At 37.5% G+C, this 16,298-nt stretch overlaps 3 protein-coding genes and 1 long non-coding RNA gene across 12 annotated transcripts; 3 read left to right on the top strand and 1 right to left on the bottom strand.

Moving 5' to 3' along the window:
• Nucleotides 1–1,611: 1,611 nt before the first annotated feature.
• On the top strand, nt 1,612–2,921 carry LOC117637851 (two-component response regulator 24). 4 transcript variants are annotated; one of them, XM_034372889.1, is made up of 3 exons: nt 1,612–1,904; nt 2,129–2,447; nt 2,541–2,921. In XM_034372889.1, the coding sequence occupies exons 2-3, from the start codon at nt 2,232–2,234 to the stop codon at nt 2,718–2,720; spliced, it is 396 nt and encodes a 131-aa protein (XP_034228780.1). In that variant the 5' UTR covers nt 1,612–1,904; nt 2,129–2,231; the 3' UTR covers nt 2,721–2,921. The 4 variants fall into 4 exon arrangements, with proteins under 4 accessions (XP_034228780.1, XP_034228779.1, XP_034228782.1 ...); XM_034372888.1 differs by having other exon boundaries at nt 1,620–1,904; nt 2,189–2,447; XM_034372891.1 differs by lacking the exon at nt 1,612–1,904 and adding an exon at nt 1,930–1,980 and having other exon boundaries at nt 2,189–2,447.
• A 449-nt stretch (nt 2,922–3,370) lies between these two features.
• LOC117637888 (chaperonin CPN60-2, mitochondrial) lies at nt 3,371–7,500 on the top strand. 2 transcript variants are annotated; one of them, XM_034372937.1, is made up of 18 exons: nt 3,371–3,568; nt 3,688–3,712; nt 3,801–3,932; nt 4,113–4,272; nt 4,363–4,538; nt 4,635–4,730; nt 4,880–4,984; nt 5,151–5,237; nt 5,320–5,409; nt 5,514–5,594; nt 5,710–5,778; nt 5,887–5,964; nt 6,063–6,158; nt 6,312–6,411; nt 6,494–6,597; nt 6,753–6,858; nt 6,974–7,052; nt 7,159–7,500. In XM_034372937.1, the coding sequence occupies exons 1-18, from the start codon at nt 3,531–3,533 to the stop codon at nt 7,262–7,264; spliced, it is 1,728 nt and encodes a 575-aa protein (XP_034228828.1). In that variant the 5' UTR covers nt 3,371–3,530; the 3' UTR covers nt 7,265–7,500. The 2 variants fall into 2 exon arrangements, with proteins under 2 accessions (XP_034228828.1, XP_034228829.1); XM_034372938.1 differs by lacking the exon at nt 5,514–5,594 and having other exon boundaries at nt 3,394–3,568.
• Nucleotides 7,501–11,979: 4,479 nt separating this feature from the next.
• Nucleotides 11,980–16,186, top strand: LOC117637008 (transcription factor PIF1). Of its 5 annotated transcripts, XM_034371741.1 has the most exons (10): nt 11,980–12,296; nt 12,387–12,505; nt 12,585–13,172; nt 13,209–13,395; nt 14,468–14,566; nt 14,678–14,743; nt 14,881–14,946; nt 15,108–15,494; nt 15,585–15,660; nt 15,948–16,186. In XM_034371741.1, exons 2-10 carry the CDS (start codon nt 12,417–12,419, stop codon nt 15,950–15,952), a joined length of 1,563 nt encoding a protein of 520 aa, XP_034227632.1. In that variant the 5' UTR covers nt 11,980–12,296; nt 12,387–12,416; the 3' UTR covers nt 15,953–16,186. The 5 variants fall into 5 exon arrangements, with proteins under 5 accessions (XP_034227632.1, XP_034227631.1, XP_034227634.1 ...); XM_034371740.1 differs by having other exon boundaries at nt 12,585–13,395; XM_034371743.1 differs by lacking the exon at nt 12,387–12,505 and having other exon boundaries at nt 12,585–13,395; nt 15,948–16,130.
• On the bottom strand, nt 14,719–15,766 carry LOC117637011. Its single transcript, XR_004587134.1, has 3 exons — nt 15,555–15,766; nt 15,136–15,348; nt 14,719–15,006 (listed from the first exon to the last, which is right to left on the bottom strand). It is a non-coding gene; the product is annotated as an uncharacterized LOC117637011 (long non-coding RNA).
• Nucleotides 16,187–16,298: the final 112 nt, after the last annotated feature.

Genomic DNA, 16,298 nt, shown 5'->3' with positions numbered 1-16,298 from the left:
CCCCTTTAGTCCATCCAAGTGTGTTCCGATCCTGCGAGAGCTCGAAAACTAGGGGTAGACGGGGGCCAGGCAAATAATCAAACCAAAGCAGAGGACTCTCTTAATAAGTCTTATGTTCTTAATGTCTTTCTGCTTTCTTGTTGGAAGGCTGATGTGCCTCGTGTCCTACAAACTAAAGTTCATCATAGTAGTAGCATTTGAAGAGAATAGAGTTCTTTGAACTCTTGCGTTTGGTGTTAGATTTGCCCTTGAAGAACAAATAAACACTCAAGAGTATCAGACATGTGTGCTTGGCCTCTGAAAAACATTGCTGCAAGTAACAAGGAACACATCATGGAAAACTATATATGCTCCCGCCAAATTGGTTTTAGATTTGCCCAGTTGAAATAGACACAAAGAAAGCATCAAACTTGTGTGTTGGCCTCTTAAAAAGAATGTTACATGAAACACATGAACCATGCTCTAAATTTAAGTTTTGGTGCATATTGGTGAAACGTGGAAAATATTTAGAGAGAGAGAGAGAGAGAGAGAGAGAGAGAGAGAGAGAGGTGGGCATGACATTCTGGGATCAATTGGTACAATCATTGAAAGCTTCACTATCTACTAGACTCCTAGACAATCACGTCAAAATCTCCAAAAGATTCTTGTTCTGTGTAGTCTGTGCCGCATAGAATTTAGAGTCTCTCTCTCTCTCTCTAAATCCCCATGTGGTGCTGGCTCTCCGACTTAAAACATATAACCAGTTTAAGTAAGTATATCTATATATGTATATGTATGTACATCCTGATAGCTAATTATAATCACAATAATTATGAGCATTACGTGTGATCACGGGTAGATCAGTTTTTTTCTTTTTCAGGTGCCTAAGTGTTTCTGGCATCAATATGTATATTTAGTCCAATTACAGTGACATATAACCATCACCATTATGTCACAAAATGGTCGGGCATAATTGTGTATGTCTTTTTTCAGAGTTGGGTCAGCATGGAATTGAAAAACCTACCACTTTTTTATTTTTTTATTTTTATTCGTAACGTTACTATTTACATGACTTATCATGTGTTCCACTTTCACGTCCAAAACGTTATTGTTAACATGATTCATCACGTGTTACACTCAAATGCTCAAAACGTTACTATTTACACGACCTATCACGTGTTCCACTTACACTCAATCTGTCTATATGTCATGAATACCGTTCGTAAAACAATTTGTTAGAAAGTAATCGGAAAAACGGGTAAAGCGATAAGTTTTAGATTTTGAGTCTTGTTGTAAGCAAAGAGAAAAGATCTTATAAATAAACAAGATTCTTGATTGCAAAGTTACAATGTCAATGAATTTGGACACTGATTTGGCAGTCGAGAAGCTAATATGATTCCTTAAGAAGTGAACCAAAAAAGGTAATATTTCAAAGTATGGAAGTTGTGTGCCGTGTTGGATAACATGGTATAAGTTTCTTTCTACTTTTAATTTGGGTTATTAAATTAGACCAAAAAAAGAACAAATTTGGAGCTATTAAATGCTGAACTTAGAGGGTGAAAAAAAGAGAGCAAGTAGCCTCAACCTTTTTACCTTTGCTGCTGTCATCCATATTTCAATTTTGCAAAGAAGACCTGAAAGAAGGCAGAGGCGTCTGATTTTTGCATATCAACAATTAAGGAAAAAATCAGCCATTGTTAGATTTTCAGATTCTCAATTAAATCCTAGTGATACTCTGTGTATCCCCACATGGCCACTTTTATCCTTTTTCCTTCTTTTTGTTTTTGTTTTTGTTGTGGAGTATCCTTTTTCCAGTTGCTGCTGCTGCTTTTTATAAGTAGATTGAAATTGCAGCATGGGAAGGAGAATTAGCAGAAATACCATTCTTAATCTCTTGAAATATCTGCGTTCAGCAGCATCTTAAGGTACCTTCTGACCCTTTTGCTTGAAGACTTTAATTCTTTCTCAAGTTTACTGCAATTCAGTTCATCTTTTTGCAAGGTATAACAATTAACCAATGGTTTTCAAGCTCATAATGAGGAAGTAATTTGAATTCTCATGGCTCCAAATTCTCTCACTCATAAGAGTAACCTCTCTGGGACATAATGCTGAAAATATATTGGTTTCTTTTCTCTCTATGTATATACAGATCTCTTTTTTCCTGCCTCAAATTAACACAAGCTTCTCACACTGGCTGTTGTGTATGCAGGAAAAGAAGTTTGTGGGTTCTGAATAAACCAAGAAGGGAAACAATGTTGAAGAACACAAAGGCAGCAACCAAGATAACCGCGCTTGTTGTAGACGATAGCATGATCAACCAAAGAATTCACCACAAACTGTTGGAAAATCTTGGCATAGAAAACCAAGTTGTGGGGAATGGGAAAGAAGCCGTTGATGTCCACTGCTCTGGAAAACACTTTGACCTTATTCTCATGGACATGGACATGCCTATCATGAATGGCATTGAGGTATGAAATTAAGTAAAAATAAAGACACAATTCACAACTGATGTTGCCTGTTAATGTTTCTGAATTATGTTTGTGCTGTCTTTTGAATTATAGGCAACAAGAACACTGCGGGCAATGGGAATTCAGAGCACAATCGCAGGCGTTTCGTCACACTCATCCCTCAGTGAAGACACACAAGAATTTATAGAGGCAGGCTTAGATGACTACCAAGAGAAACCATTAACCCCTGATAAGCTAGTTGCCATCCTCCATAAGGTTAATCTCCATGTCTGAATTTCATGGATTAGTATTAAGACTCAAAACAGAAAGGTCAGGTTATCCATGTAATGTAACCCTCTGACCATCAAGTAGCTCTTGAGATGTTGTGGTGGGTGTGATTAATTAACAATTCAAAGCTCCCATAAAAAAATTCATGTAATCAATATGGATGTTGTTCCTTTTGGTGTGTTGGTGGAATGGTTTGGCTCCTAATTACTATTATTCCAAGAAAATCTAATTAGTTGTTAGAAAATGGTAAATTATTTCTTGTAAAATATTTTGGCACAAAAAAAGTCTGTGATTTGATGAGACAAATGTGATTATTATTATTATTTTTCCTACCAAATGAAGTTGGTTTTCATGCATAGTATAGCATTCAGAAAGTCTTTGCATGCATAAAATCTAGGAGAACTACTCATCTAAAAAATAAATGATATATTCTTAAAAAATAAAATAAAAACAAGATCATAAGATTAATAATTTGAACGAAATTATTTATTTCATTGGACTAAAAATTCAGCTTTATTAATATTGGGTTAGAGAATCCGACCCGAGAAAAATATTGGGTCAGAGAAAATTGGTCTACAGAGGGTCCAAATGGAAGCCCACAGTCCAGCATTGTCAACAGAAGGGTCCGTGGCTTTCGGCCTTAGTAAATGGATCTTGCCTTCTCCAAACCCCCCAAAACCCTAAACCCTAACATAAACCAATTCCTTCTAGACTTTTCTCTGCTCCACAATTTATACTCTCCTTCTCTCTGTCTCTTTCTTTTACCTGAGAGCTCATACTTTCTCATTCTACTTCCCTCTTCTCTGCAAGTTCATCATGTACCGCTTCGCCGGCAGCCTCGCCTCTAAAGCCAGGTACTCGCATCTGGGCTCTTTAAAAATTCCGACTTGTGGCCAAAAGTCACTTTTTTATAATTGTTTTCTCATCTGGGTCTCTCTCATTTTTCTCATTTTGTATTGATTTGTGGTTGTAGGTTGGCTAGAAACTGTACCCAACAGGTACTTATTCTTCCTTTTCCCTTTTAAAGTTGTGATTTGGTATTGTTTAGTTGTGTTTTGATGTGACTTAGTTTTTTTTCCTGTACAGATTGGTAGTAGTTTGATTTCGAGAAGGAACTATGCGGCCAAAGATATCAAATTCGGTGTGGAAGCCCGGGCATTGATGCTCAAGGGTGTGGAAGAGCTCGCTGATGCTGTTAAAGTCACAATGGGGCCAAAAGTGAGTGGCTTTGTCCTTCTTGATTTATTTGTTATTGATTGATTGCGTGCTATGACTTTAGAACAATGATGTGTATATTGATGGTAATTTTTTGCGTTTAGTTGTCATATGCTTATATTTACATCTTGTTGATCATTGATGTTGTTTCGAATGGTTGACTTATTGGTTGATTTTCCACAGGGACGCAATGTTGTTCTGGAACAAAGCTTTGGGGCCCCTAAAGTGACAAAGGATGGTGTCACTGTAGCAAAGAGCATTGAGTTCAGAGATAAAGTCAAGAACATTGGTGCTAGTCTTGTAAAGCAGGTCGCAAATGCTACAAATGATGCCGCAGGGGATGGTGAGAGTTCCATACACTATGTAAAAGTGTTTGTAAAACTTTGGGTGATCAGGAAAACAGTGACATGAAGGTTGTTATTTGTGTTTGCAGGTACCACTTGTGCTACAGTCCTCACCCGCGCTATATTTACTGAAGGATGCAAATCAGTGGCAGCTGGAATGAATGCTATGGACCTAAGACGAGGCATTTCAATGGCAGTTGATTCTGTTGTGACAAACTTGAAGAGTAGGGCTCGGATGATCAGCACATCTGAAGAAATAGCTCAGGTCTGGTTTGTTTTAATTTGGGAATTGAGAGAAATAATATGAATGCCTAAATTTTATAATGACGTTGTTTTTTATGAAATCTTTTTTCATGAAAAGGTTGGGACCATATCAGCTAATGGAGAGAGAGAAATTGGTGAACTAATCGCTAAGGCTATGGAGAAAGTTGGCAAAGAGGGTGTTATTACCATTGCTGTAAGTTGTTTCCTTAGAATGTTCCTTTGTTTTCAATCATTTTTTGTGAATAGTATCTTATTCTGACATGTGGTGGGGCACAGTAGAGCTTCTCATCATTCTCTATATGCATCTGATGTGAATTTTGTTTTGCTTTTGAATTGTTTCAGGATGGAAAAACATTGTATAATGAATTGGAGGTTGTTGAAGGAATGAAGCTAGATAGGGGATATATATCACCTTACTTTATTACCAATCCTAAGAACCAAAAATGTGTAAGCATATTTGTCATTATTTGTCACTGTTTCATTATAAGCCTATGTTTCATGGTTCTTTAGTTGGAAGGCTTTTTCTTTAAGTTATCGTGGGATTATTTAGTTATCCCACTTTTTTTGAAGCTGCTCCATTGTGATTGATAACTAGATGTTTTAATTTTAACAGGAATTAGAAGATCCACTCGTCTTAATCCATGAGAAGAAAATCTCAAATCTAAATTCGATAGTGAAAATATTAGAGCTGGCATTGAAGGTAAGTGTTTCTCTGAGGGGATTATTGAAATCTGGTGGATATACTTCTCTTATTGCTTTGACTGATTTGTTGTGGGTCTCAGAAGCAAAGACCTCTTTTGATTGTTGCTGAAGATGTGGAAAGTGAAGCACTTGCTACACTCATTATAAACAAGCTTCGTGCTGGAATTAAGGTGATCCTTGTATCTTATATTATCTACTGACTGTGTCCACTGTCAAAAATTGTTGATCGACTATTATTTCATTGTTTTGATACGATTCTGTTAATGGAATGAAGGTTTGTGCAATTAAAGCCCCTGGATTTGGAGAAAACAGGAAGGCAAATTTGCAGGACCTAGCCATTCTTACGGGAGGCGAGGTAGTTTCATTTCGTGTTTTCACTTTTCCTTGAAAACTTTAAGCTATTGTGAGACTGACATGAGAACTGCTTTGTTTTCATTTTCCTTTTTTTTTTTTTTTTTTTTGGGTTCTAGGTAATAACTGAAGAGCTTGGTCTGAACCTTGACAAAGTTGGAGTAGAAACACTTGGAACCTGCAAAAGGGTGAGATATATCAAGTGATTTGTTAGCATATGTTCCTAATCTTGGTGACACAATGTCTGCTCTAAATAAGTTGAAATATTTTATGACTTGCATGGTCTGGTATTGTAGGTTACGATATCAAAAGATGACACTGTTATTCTTGATGGGGCTGGTGACAAGAAAGCCATTGAAGAAAGATGTGAACAGGTTTATACTGATTCTTCTTGTTTAATCGCTTCCAACAACTATTCTGGGTTCCAGTGCATTTGTTAACCAGATATGCGGACTTTGATTGTTTGTGACAGCTGAGATCATCAATTGAATTGAGCACTTCTGATTATGACAAGGAGAAGTTACAAGAGCGGTTGGCAAAGATTTCTGGTGGTGTTGCCGTTTTAAAGGTTGGTTTTCCTTATTGTTTTCTGTCCCTTCTATTCGTCCGGGGTGACAAGTTTAACTTCAGGAACATCTTGCAAGCATTTTGCTGTAATTACCATTTGCAATATACTGGTGCCAGCTCTTGAAAACAAGTCTGATTGAGACCTACTTTGTAGATTGGTGGAGCGAGCGAAGCAGAAGTTAGTGAAAAGAAGGACAGAGTAACTGATGCTCTAAATGCCACCAAGGCTGCTGTAGAGGAAGGAATCGTACCTGGTAAGTCGTTTTTCCAGAAACATATTTTGTTTGTCTTGAATTGGTTTATATCTTATAGTAAGTAAGAGCTTCCAATGTACAGGTGGTGGTGCTGCACTTCTATATGCCTCAAAGGAGCTGGACAAGTTGGCAACTGCAAACTTTGACCAGAAGATTGGTGTTCAAATTATTCAGAATGCTCTTAAGGTTTCAATAAAAATCTGTTCTCCTTTATAGTTTCTTCTCATGCTCTTGGGTTCTTTCTGTACTGCAAATAATACAATTTCTTAACTTAGAGGCACAGCTTTATAATTTATTCATCTACATTTTATCTATCTTACCATTTGGTTCCATTCTTATAGATGCCTGTATCCACAATTGCTTCTAATGCTGGAGTTGAGGGGGCAGTTGTTGTTGGCAAACTATTGGAGCAGGACAATCCTGACCTTGGATACGATGCAGCAAAAGGTTGGTCATCTTTCTAACCATTGAACAATCACAGAAAAGGGTGGCTTCAGTTCAGGTGTAGTTCTAGCATTGAAAAAAGTTAGATGAAAACTTATCCTTGCTCTGCTCTTTTCAGGTGAATATGTAGACATGATAAAGGCAGGGATCATTGATCCATTGAAAGTCATCAGAACCGCCTTGGTCGATGCCGCAAGGTAATTCAGAGTTCTTTATAAGACCCTTCTTTTCAAGTTAATTTCTCTTTCTTTAAGAACTTGCTGCAATTCTTCAAGCAAGCATCTGAAACTTGTCACTTTGCAGCGTGTCCTCGTTAATGACCACGACAGAGGCAGTTGTCGTTGAGCTTCCCAAGGATGAGAAGGAAACCCCTGGAATGGGAGGTGGCATGGGAGGCATGGATTACTAGAAGTTCTATCAACATGTTGGATTCAGTAGAGGCTGCTTACTCAGGCTCACACCTTCCTCGTTTATCCTTATTCAAATTGAGTTCTCCAATTTCTCGCTTTTACACTCTTTTTTTTCTTCAATGGTATTGGAGGCTGAACATGAATGTAATCATAGTGAGAGAAGTTAATTGTGCAGGAACATTTTACACCAGTTGTAGTCTCTGGTGGTATTTATGATTTTGTTGTTCTCACCTTCTACTTTCTTAGTCTGCATTGTGAGGAAAAAAAAAAAAAACTAATCTTGATAATAAAATATATAAAATACTGGGTTAACCCGTGATTTATAAGATTCTGTGCAAAAACTGAAAATAATGGTATAGTTAATATTAATAAGATTATTACCGTGTAAATTCTTTCATAAGGCATGCATTAAATAAACTGAAAACGTATAGGATAAGGTGATATTGGGGAGATGTTTGCTCACATACACGCTGTCAATGTGCTGTGGGTTCGAATGAAGTTATGATGCTTTTTGATTGGACTATACCCAGGAGCCAATTAGAATTTGAGAACAAGCAAAGATTGTTGTGTGGTTATGGAGCCACTTCGTGACGGGAGACCACTTCTTGTTAAAGGCAAAGAAGCAAAGTAGTTGGTGAGGAAGGAAGATACGTGGGTCACCCAAGGTGGTACTCAAATGACGGTGAACTGGCCAACATGGCATGCTCACTCATTGCCACGTCTGCACGCCTTACGAAGAAGATTCCTCTACTATCTCCATACATATGCTTCTATTTCACTCCTGTATTCGATCCTAACAATATATATTTAGGGCCCGTCTTGAGGAGAGCCGAGTGAAGGAAATACATAGGGTCCTTTCTTTGTTGGCCTAAAAAATCCCACTTATTAGAACCAATAATTTGGACTAAATCCGTCACATAAATATTAGACGACTAACTAGGTAAAGGACTCGAGATCGATTTTCATGATTTTTGAGAACGGTATATATTTGTAATGAGTTGTAATAAAAGCAGTCTTCAATTATTATAATAATAATAAAATATAAATAATAGTCTAAACTAAAAGGTGGATTTCTCACACACAATACTAATGTGTTATGAGAGTTCTAAACTCAAATCTCTAGCCTACAAGTCAAAACTATTTTTCAGAATTATACTCATTGACAAAAATACACAAGAAGAAAAAACTGATAATTCGAAATAAATAAAAAAATATGTATGGAAATGCATGATAATAATTAATCTGATTGACATAAATTTCTGAGCCAGTGCTGAAAGGAATTTATATAGGGTAATACTAATAGGTAAGCAGTGACATCCTTGTGTTAGAATGGTGCCAAAGACGACTTGTCGTGTAGCCCTCCTCCTCCGGGAGGGTCGCAGAGCCCAAGCGAGAGGCATTGGTTAAGAGGGAGAGAGGAGGGCATTGACCAAAGACGACCATACTTAATATTAGCTAGTTGTTATGATGGGAAAAGAATCCTTATGATATGCTGCCAGCAGCACATGGGATGCTATGGTAGGCCTCTATTTTAATATTTATTTTATATAATTATAGCTTACTAATTTGAAAAATGTTGCAGGTTTTTGGACTCTTTTAGTAAGGTCTGATGTAACGCATGTCAGGAATTTTTCAAGTATATGCTTTATTGCATTGCCAATGGAACAAGACATAAGGATGTAATTTCGTCTTATACTTTTACAATTCATGTCTGCAGTACTACTACTAGTGATCACAATTAGTGTGCGTATGCTCTGATTTAGTTCGGTTTAGGTTTTAAATTGAACACCGACAAGGATGGAGCCATCTAAAATTTATAGCCCACCTTTTTAAAAATTCATGGCTCCAATCATATCGAATCAATGAATCATCACGGATTTAATTTGATTCTTGAGAGAGAAAGAGAGAGAGAGAGAGAGAGAGACAATGCATATGAGAAAACAGTAGAATGATGTTCCTATTCCATGTCCATTAATTTATAGCCAACAGCTTCGTTCCATCACAAGTTGGTCTTATTTTAAACAAGTTCGACAACCAAATCCCTAAATTAGGTTACTGATAACACAACTCCAATTGTTTTCTTCGGGCCCACGCCATTAACCTAAATCCACATGTATTATTCTTTTTAATCAATACAGTTTGACGAGTGCCATGCATGCATGCAAGCATGTAACATGGTTACATGGCATGACATGGGCAATGGAAATTAGAGTCCACGTGTCAAATATTTAAGTATGGCTTTGTTGGCCTAAGATTCTGTTAGAGAGGAAGCCGCTAATGAATTAAAGTTTAAACTTGGCGACGGTTTACCGTTAATTGTCATTTTCCAAATAAAGCAATCCCACTCACGCCTAATCATGCTATATAATATAGATATTTTGTGATGGGGAAACCTTGCAATCTTTTAATTATTTTTAATTAGAATTAGGATGGTGATGCGTGCAGACTGCGACAAATATAATCTGAAATTAATAGTGAGATGATAGAAGATTAAATTATAGAGGAAGAAAGTACATAGATGGTTCTGATTGGGGAGCATGGAGTAGTAGGGAATAAATACCTACAATTACTCGCATCAGAGCATGAATTTATTACTGACGTTATCTTGTGTTCTTAAGCAATGAAATATATTTTTGCACGCTAAAATTCTGCCAAGATTTCACCAAGAAAACTAACTTAGCATCATAATGAGTTGATTGGGATGTTTGACTAAGCAATTAAGGGTCTGTTTGGTATTCAATTTGAATTCAAAATTTTAAACTCAAAAACATAATTTGAGTCCAAAAAAAAAAAAAAAAACCTTTTTGGTAGTCCTATTTTTAAAAACTCGAACTCAAGAACAACTAAAAAACACCTAAATTATTAAAAACAAAAAATATATGTTTTTCAGTTTTTTTTAACAACTCACAAGTTCTCAAATTTTTAAGATTTGAAAACAGTTTTTAAGTTGCATACCAAACAAGTTTTTGAATCTTAAAAATAAATTTAAGAACTCCTTAATCAAAGTTTTTAAGTTCCTTATTTGAATAGAATACCTAACGCCCCCTAAATAATCATCCGTCAACAATATAAGACAAAGCAAACATACATAAGTTACATAACCCACATTTCAGGTAAAATAAACAAAAAAGTCAAGGGTGAATGAATTTCAGTTGGAAAAAATAATCATTATCGATTCAATTTTGCATCTCGAAACCCTGTCCAAACAAAGAAAGAAGCACGAGTTAGATTCTCCATCATAATCTAAGCATGGTCCTAATCAAAAATTAGTACGCAGATGAAATAATTAAAACCGTACGTCATCCATTTTGTTCATTTATTAATTTCCATAAGTCAAAAAAACAAGAGAGAGAGAGAGAGAAAAGAACAGAAAAGGCCAGAGCGCAAGTGGGATGGTGTGTGCCAGAAGATGCAGTCTTTTTCTTATGAACCAAATATTGAAGTGGCAGTTAACAACGGACGGTTGTAATTAGTCATTTTCATCTTAACAAAAAGCTAAAACCTTTGAGAAGTCGAGGTTATACCAGCTGACTAGGGAAGTGATGTTGTCTTATTGCACACAAGTTCGAGTTTTTCTGATTTAAATTATATCGTTTATGTATAAATAAAAACTATAATAACTTAAATTTGTGATAAATATGAATTAGACCAGATGACTACGACAATATGTCTGCCTCATTGGATTGGATCCCTTTTGTTTCTACAAACAAAAAGACAAAAACTCGAGTTTGCGTTTGCGTTTAACTTTAACTGCATGCTTTATATTATCAAACATTAACATATAACATATCATAAAGAGAGAGTTATGGCGAAAATGAAAAAAGAAATGGGGCTCATCGCTTGGGAAAACACAGAGTCTTGCATAGCGTCAAAATTTCATTTCGTCTCTTTCCTTGCTATTATTATTATTATTATTATTATTCGGAGGGCTTATTATCACAAAACATCCCTGAGGTTTACGAAACTATCAGATTGCATCCTTAATGTTTTTTTGTGTCACTTATGGTCCTCAAAGTTAGTATGTGGAATCACAAATGGTCCCTGACGTTAGGATCTGTCAAAAACTCTGTTAGTTTGCTATCGTGGCATACATATATATCACAAAACATCCCTGAGGTTTACACACTTATCACAAATGGTCCTTACGAATTTATTTTTAAAAAAATTTAAAATTCATAAAGTTTTGGTTTTCTTTTTAAAATTATTTATAAATGAAAAAATAATTTATAGAAGGATTTTAATCTTGAGGACCATTTATGAATCCTAAACCTTTAGTTTTTTTTTCATTTTTAAATTTTATGAATTTTAAATTATTTTTTAAAAACTTCATTAGTTTGTTGATGTGGCATATATATGGAGCCCACATCTACAATAATATAGTGTCACATGTATTTAAAATTTAATATATATTTTAAAATAATTATAATTCATAAATTTTAAAAAGAAAACAAAAATTTTATGAATTTTAAATTAAAAAAATTTCGTAAGGACCATTTGTGATAGGTGTGTGAACCTTAAGGATGTTTTGTAATATACATATGTGCCACGTCAGCAAACTAACGGAGTTTTTAACGGAACCTAACGGCAGGGACCATTTGTGATCATACATGCTAACTTTGAGGACCACGAATGACAAAAAAAAACATTAAGGATGCAATCTGATAGTTTCGTAAACTTTAGGGACGTTTTGTGATAATAAGCCTTATTCGGAGAGAGAGAGAGAGAGAGAGAGAGAGAGAGAGAGAGAGGGAGGGAGAGGACCTTATCTTTGTGGAAGTAGCTAGCTAGTCGTGTTAGTGTTAGGCTGCTTAGCCCCGCGACACACTGAGACAGAGACCCCCCCAACACCAAATCTTCTCTTAGATTTCGCTCCATTAATTTCCCAATCAGCACCCATCTGCGGTTCCCACACTTGGAAATTCCCAGCCACCCAATTATTCCATCAAAGTACTTCCTCAATCTCTGCATCTCTGGTCGGTCCAGATATGGGGAAGAAGAAGTACTTCCTCTTCCTTTGTATAATTTGAATCCGTAAGCAGCTTCATCTTCATCCCCTTTTTATGGTAATTTTTGTTTTTCTTGTTAAATTTGGTTCCAAGTTTAATTTTTGATTGGGTTCAGGACTAATTTAGTGATTCAATAAAAGAAAAGATGAATCGGTGCGTCCCCGATTTTGAAATGGAGGATGATTATTCAATTCCCACTTCCTCTGCCCCGAACCGCCTCAGAAAATCATCCCTGTAAAAATTTATCTTATTTTTCAAATTTTTTCAAATTTATTAATCGCAATTTATTTATGACATACATGACATGTTGCAGGCCAGATGATGAGATCATGGAGCTGCTATGGCAAAACGGTCAAGTTGTGATGCAGAGCCAGAACCAAAGGCCTTCGCCTAACAACAAAAGGTCGTCACAGGCCCCATCCAAATACGACGCCGTCTTGCCCGAAGACAGAGACATCCCCAGACCCCAACCCCATCCCACACCTCAAAACCACCAGCTGTTTATGCACGAATACGAAATGGCCTCTTGGCTTCAGTACCCTCTCGTCGACGACCCCTTTTGCGCCGACCTCCTCTACCCCGATTCCTCCACTGTTCATCAAACCAACACCAACACCAACACCAACACCATCGCCGCCGCCGAACTCCGGCCTAATCCTATTTCTGCGCCGCCGTCCAAGCCGCCGGTTCATCCGCCGAGGAGGACCGAGCTCCAGAACTTTCTCCACTTCTCCAAGACCAACAACACGGCTAGGGTTTCGGAAACGGCACCGTCCAGCTCCAAGAGCGTGGTGAGGGAGTCGACGACGGTGGTGGACTCCTGCGATACTCCGCTGGTGGGCCACAGCTCTAGGGCTTTGGATTCGGGGCTCGACGGCGGCGGCGGCGGAGTGACTGCTGGTGCTGCGACGTCGTTTGCTACTGTCGCTACTGCTAATGCTGCGACGTCGTTTACTGGGAAAGAGATTATGACGTGTGAGATGTCGCTGACTTCGTCACCCGGCGGCTCCAGTGCGAGTGCCAGCGTGAGCGCTGAGCCGATATCGTCTCAGAAGCCGCGGGCGGACGAGGATCGGAAGCGGAAAGGGAGAGAAGCCGAGGACGACGGCGAGTTTCAGAGCGAGGTGAGTGAGTGAGTCTGAGTCAGCACAAATTTGTTGTTTTTTTTACTAATTAGTGATGATAACGATAACATTTTCTGTGAAAATTGAAATTAACTAGTTTCCAGAAATGGAAAATAAATAAATAAATAAATAAAATCCATTCTTCTCTTTCCCAAGGTGTTGTTTGTTGCCTGGTCTCGGCTAACGTGCGCAGGTGGAGGGGGGTAACGTCGGTAATCGTGCGCACTGCGTCCCCCAGTGCCCTAGGCTATAACCCTATAGAAACTCTACATCCAATATGTGCCTTAGTGTTTTTGGGCCCCGTCACTTCAGTTGTGCGCCGTACACGTGGCAGTTCTCTGCTTATGATTAAAGTTTCGGACGTGTACAGTACAGTAGGAAGGAGGAGCATAAATTTTTCTGACAATAAAATTGAATGGAAGATGATTGGTAGATGGTGTAGGTGGCAGTGAATTTCTAGTGCAACTGCATATACCCCTCTGAAAATGATTTATTAATCATCATGGGCTACACGTGGCTTTTCACAGGACTTGTTTGTTTCTTCGTCCCATATTAGCCTTCCTTCTGATTAAAAAAAAATAAAGTAGCCTTCCCTCATTATCTGGAAACTCTATTTATTTATTTGGTAAATTATCTGGAAATATACTATTGATGTGGGATTATTTATTATTTATTTATATTCAACAAGAAAAATGATAGTTCTATTACTTTTGATAGGGCCTTGGAAATGGGGTTTTTTTTTCTTTATTAGGATTCAAAGTCAGTTCATGGTAGTGTAAGACAGTAGAAAGAGTAGCCAAATTGGTACTTGGTGTGTATGCATGCATTGACAGAAAAATATGTTTAATTGGTTTTGTTTGGTTAGATATGTTGATGCCTTTGTTAATTGTGAAACCATTACAAAAATGTAAAGATGTTAAGTTTATAATGCCATGTATAATTCAGTTGGTGGGATTGGTCAGGGCATTCACGTTTGTATTGTACCTTTCAGATGATGATATTTCCTGTACTCATTGCAATTTACTATTGGATATTAGAATTAATTGTTCTTTTCTCTGATGATTTTAAACAGGATGTTGAGTTTGAATCTGCCAACGGAAAAAAACAAGCCCGAGGATCAACGTCTACAAAGAGATCCCGTGCTGCCGAGGTCCACAATCTCTCCGAGAGGGTCTGTACTTTAGCTTGAACTATAGCTTCGCTGATAAAGCAAGTTGTTCAGCTTCCTTCTCAGGTGACGTTATTTCTCTTGAAAATGGCTAAGTATTGAATCTATGTGCAGAGACGTCGAGATAGGATAAATGAAAAGATGAAGGCTTTACAAGAACTAATACCTCGTTGCAACAAGGTTTTCATACTAATTAAATCTTTTATGGAATTTCACAAGCATTTTGAATTGCTTTCTCCATTAGATCCAAATGCGGTTTCTTTTTTCACATTCTAAAAATACTCTCTCTTTTTTTTTTGTGTATTCTGTATCATCAGTCAGACAAAGCGTCAATGCTGGATGAAGCAATTGAGTACTTGAAATCACTTCAGTTACAAGTACAGGTATGCTCTTGTCTCGTTTTCCACTGCTATATATGGAGAATCAATCTTTTGTCACTCTAACTGTGAAAAATATCCGAGAAAGAAATAGTGAGAAGAGAAAAGATCAATAACGAGTTCATGCATTATTTATGATACCAATTAGATTGTAACAATTTCTGCAGATGATGTCCATGGGATGCGGCATGGTACCTATGATGTTTCCTGGTGTTCAGCAGTATATGCCGATGGGGATGGGTATGGGAATGGGAATGGGCATGGGAATGGAAATGGCGGGCATGACCCGGCCTATGATGCCATTTCCGAATGTGCTAGCTGGTTCATCCATGCCAACAGCGGCTGCACATTTGGGACCTAGGTTCCCTGTGCCACCATTTCATATGCAGCCTATTCCTGCAAATGATCCTGCCAGAGTTCAAGCAACAAATCAGTCAGATCAAATGCTAAACGCGCTTGCTGCTCAAAATCCGAACCAATCACGTGTGCCAAATTTTGCAGATCCTTATCAGCAGTTTTTCAATCCCCAGCAGATGCAGTTGCCACTACAGCCGGTATGGTGTTGGTTCTAACATAAAATTATTACGTACAAATTTTTCTTCACATAAAATTACCTGTATTCATGGCTCCATTTCTTGTTACAGAATCAAGCAATGGCCCAGCCTAGTAGCAAGCCAAGTTCCAGCAAGGGACCTGAAACTCACGAAAATCATCAATCAGGTTAAAATACTTTTTAGCTTTTGTTTTACTTTGTGTAATTTTCAAGATTAGTTCGGTTCTCCCCTTGATCCCAGTGAATTCTTACAATCTTACAAAAGTAAATACTTTCATCTTTAAATTTACCTGATGATTTGTTAAAGAGATATGACCCATCAGTAGGTAGAGTCAACTGTCCACTGCCATTAGAATGGTAGTGCATTGTGGTTTTAATGTCGTTCTAAATTATCGAGGGTCGTACTCGTATGGAAAGTGGAAGAACTGATGGTGAAACTTTTTGTGCATTGCAGGTTGAAGTTGGAAGTGGATGGATAACAGAAGGCTCTTTGCCTGCTAAGTTTTGTAGTCTAAGCTCTGAGAGTAGTTTTTTTTCCTCCTTTTTGAGTTCTTGTGAGGCTAAAATGCCATATAACAAAGCTAACATGTAATTATTACAACCCCATAGCAATATATTTACCATTTTCCTATTTGGATTTTGTCGCTCTCAGAAGCTGTGAAGGGTATCAAGTTCACAATGAGTGATCATAAAGTTCATGGGACCAGATCTAAAGATGGAAGATGCTGATAGATCCTTCTGGTATCGTTTTCTGCTTTCATGTGATTTGCAAAAGCAGCCCAAGATAAAAATAAAGGTGTCTGCC

Source organism: Prunus dulcis, chromosome 8 (assembly GCF_902201215.1).
Source record: "Prunus dulcis chromosome 8, ALMONDv2, whole genome shotgun sequence".
Classification (NCBI taxonomy): Eukaryota; Viridiplantae; Streptophyta; class Magnoliopsida; order Rosales; family Rosaceae; genus Prunus; species Prunus dulcis.
Note: the sequence above shows the minus strand (reverse complement) of the source record. Positions and strands in the feature narration are given on the sequence as shown.

Coding starts and splice junctions, on each gene's coding strand:
- LOC117637851 (XM_034372889.1), top strand. CDS start 2,232: ATGTTGAAGAACACAAAGGCAGCAACCAAGATAACCGCGCTTGTTGTA. Junction 2,448..2,540: donor CTATCATGAATGGCATTGAG/GTATGAAATTAA, acceptor TTTGAATTATAG/GCAACAAGAACACTGCGGGC.
- LOC117637888 (XM_034372937.1), top strand. CDS start 3,531: ATGTACCGCTTCGCCGGCAGCCTCGCCTCTAAAGCCAG. Junction 3,569..3,687: donor AGCCTCGCCTCTAAAGCCAG/GTACTCGCATCT, acceptor TTGTGGTTGTAG/GTTGGCTAGAAACTGTACCC. Junction 4,273..4,362: donor AAATGATGCCGCAGGGGATG/GTGAGAGTTCCA, acceptor TTGTGTTTGCAG/GTACCACTTGTGCTACAGTC.
- LOC117637008 (XM_034371740.1), top strand. CDS start 12,417: ATGAATCGGTGCGTCCCCGATTTTGAAATGGAGGATGATTATTCAATT. Junction 14,567..14,677: donor TCCACAATCTCTCCGAGAGG/GTCTGTACTTTA, acceptor ATCTATGTGCAG/AGACGTCGAGATAGGATAAA. Junction 14,947..15,107: donor CACTTCAGTTACAAGTACAG/GTATGCTCTTGT, acceptor CAATTTCTGCAG/ATGATGTCCATGGGATGCGG.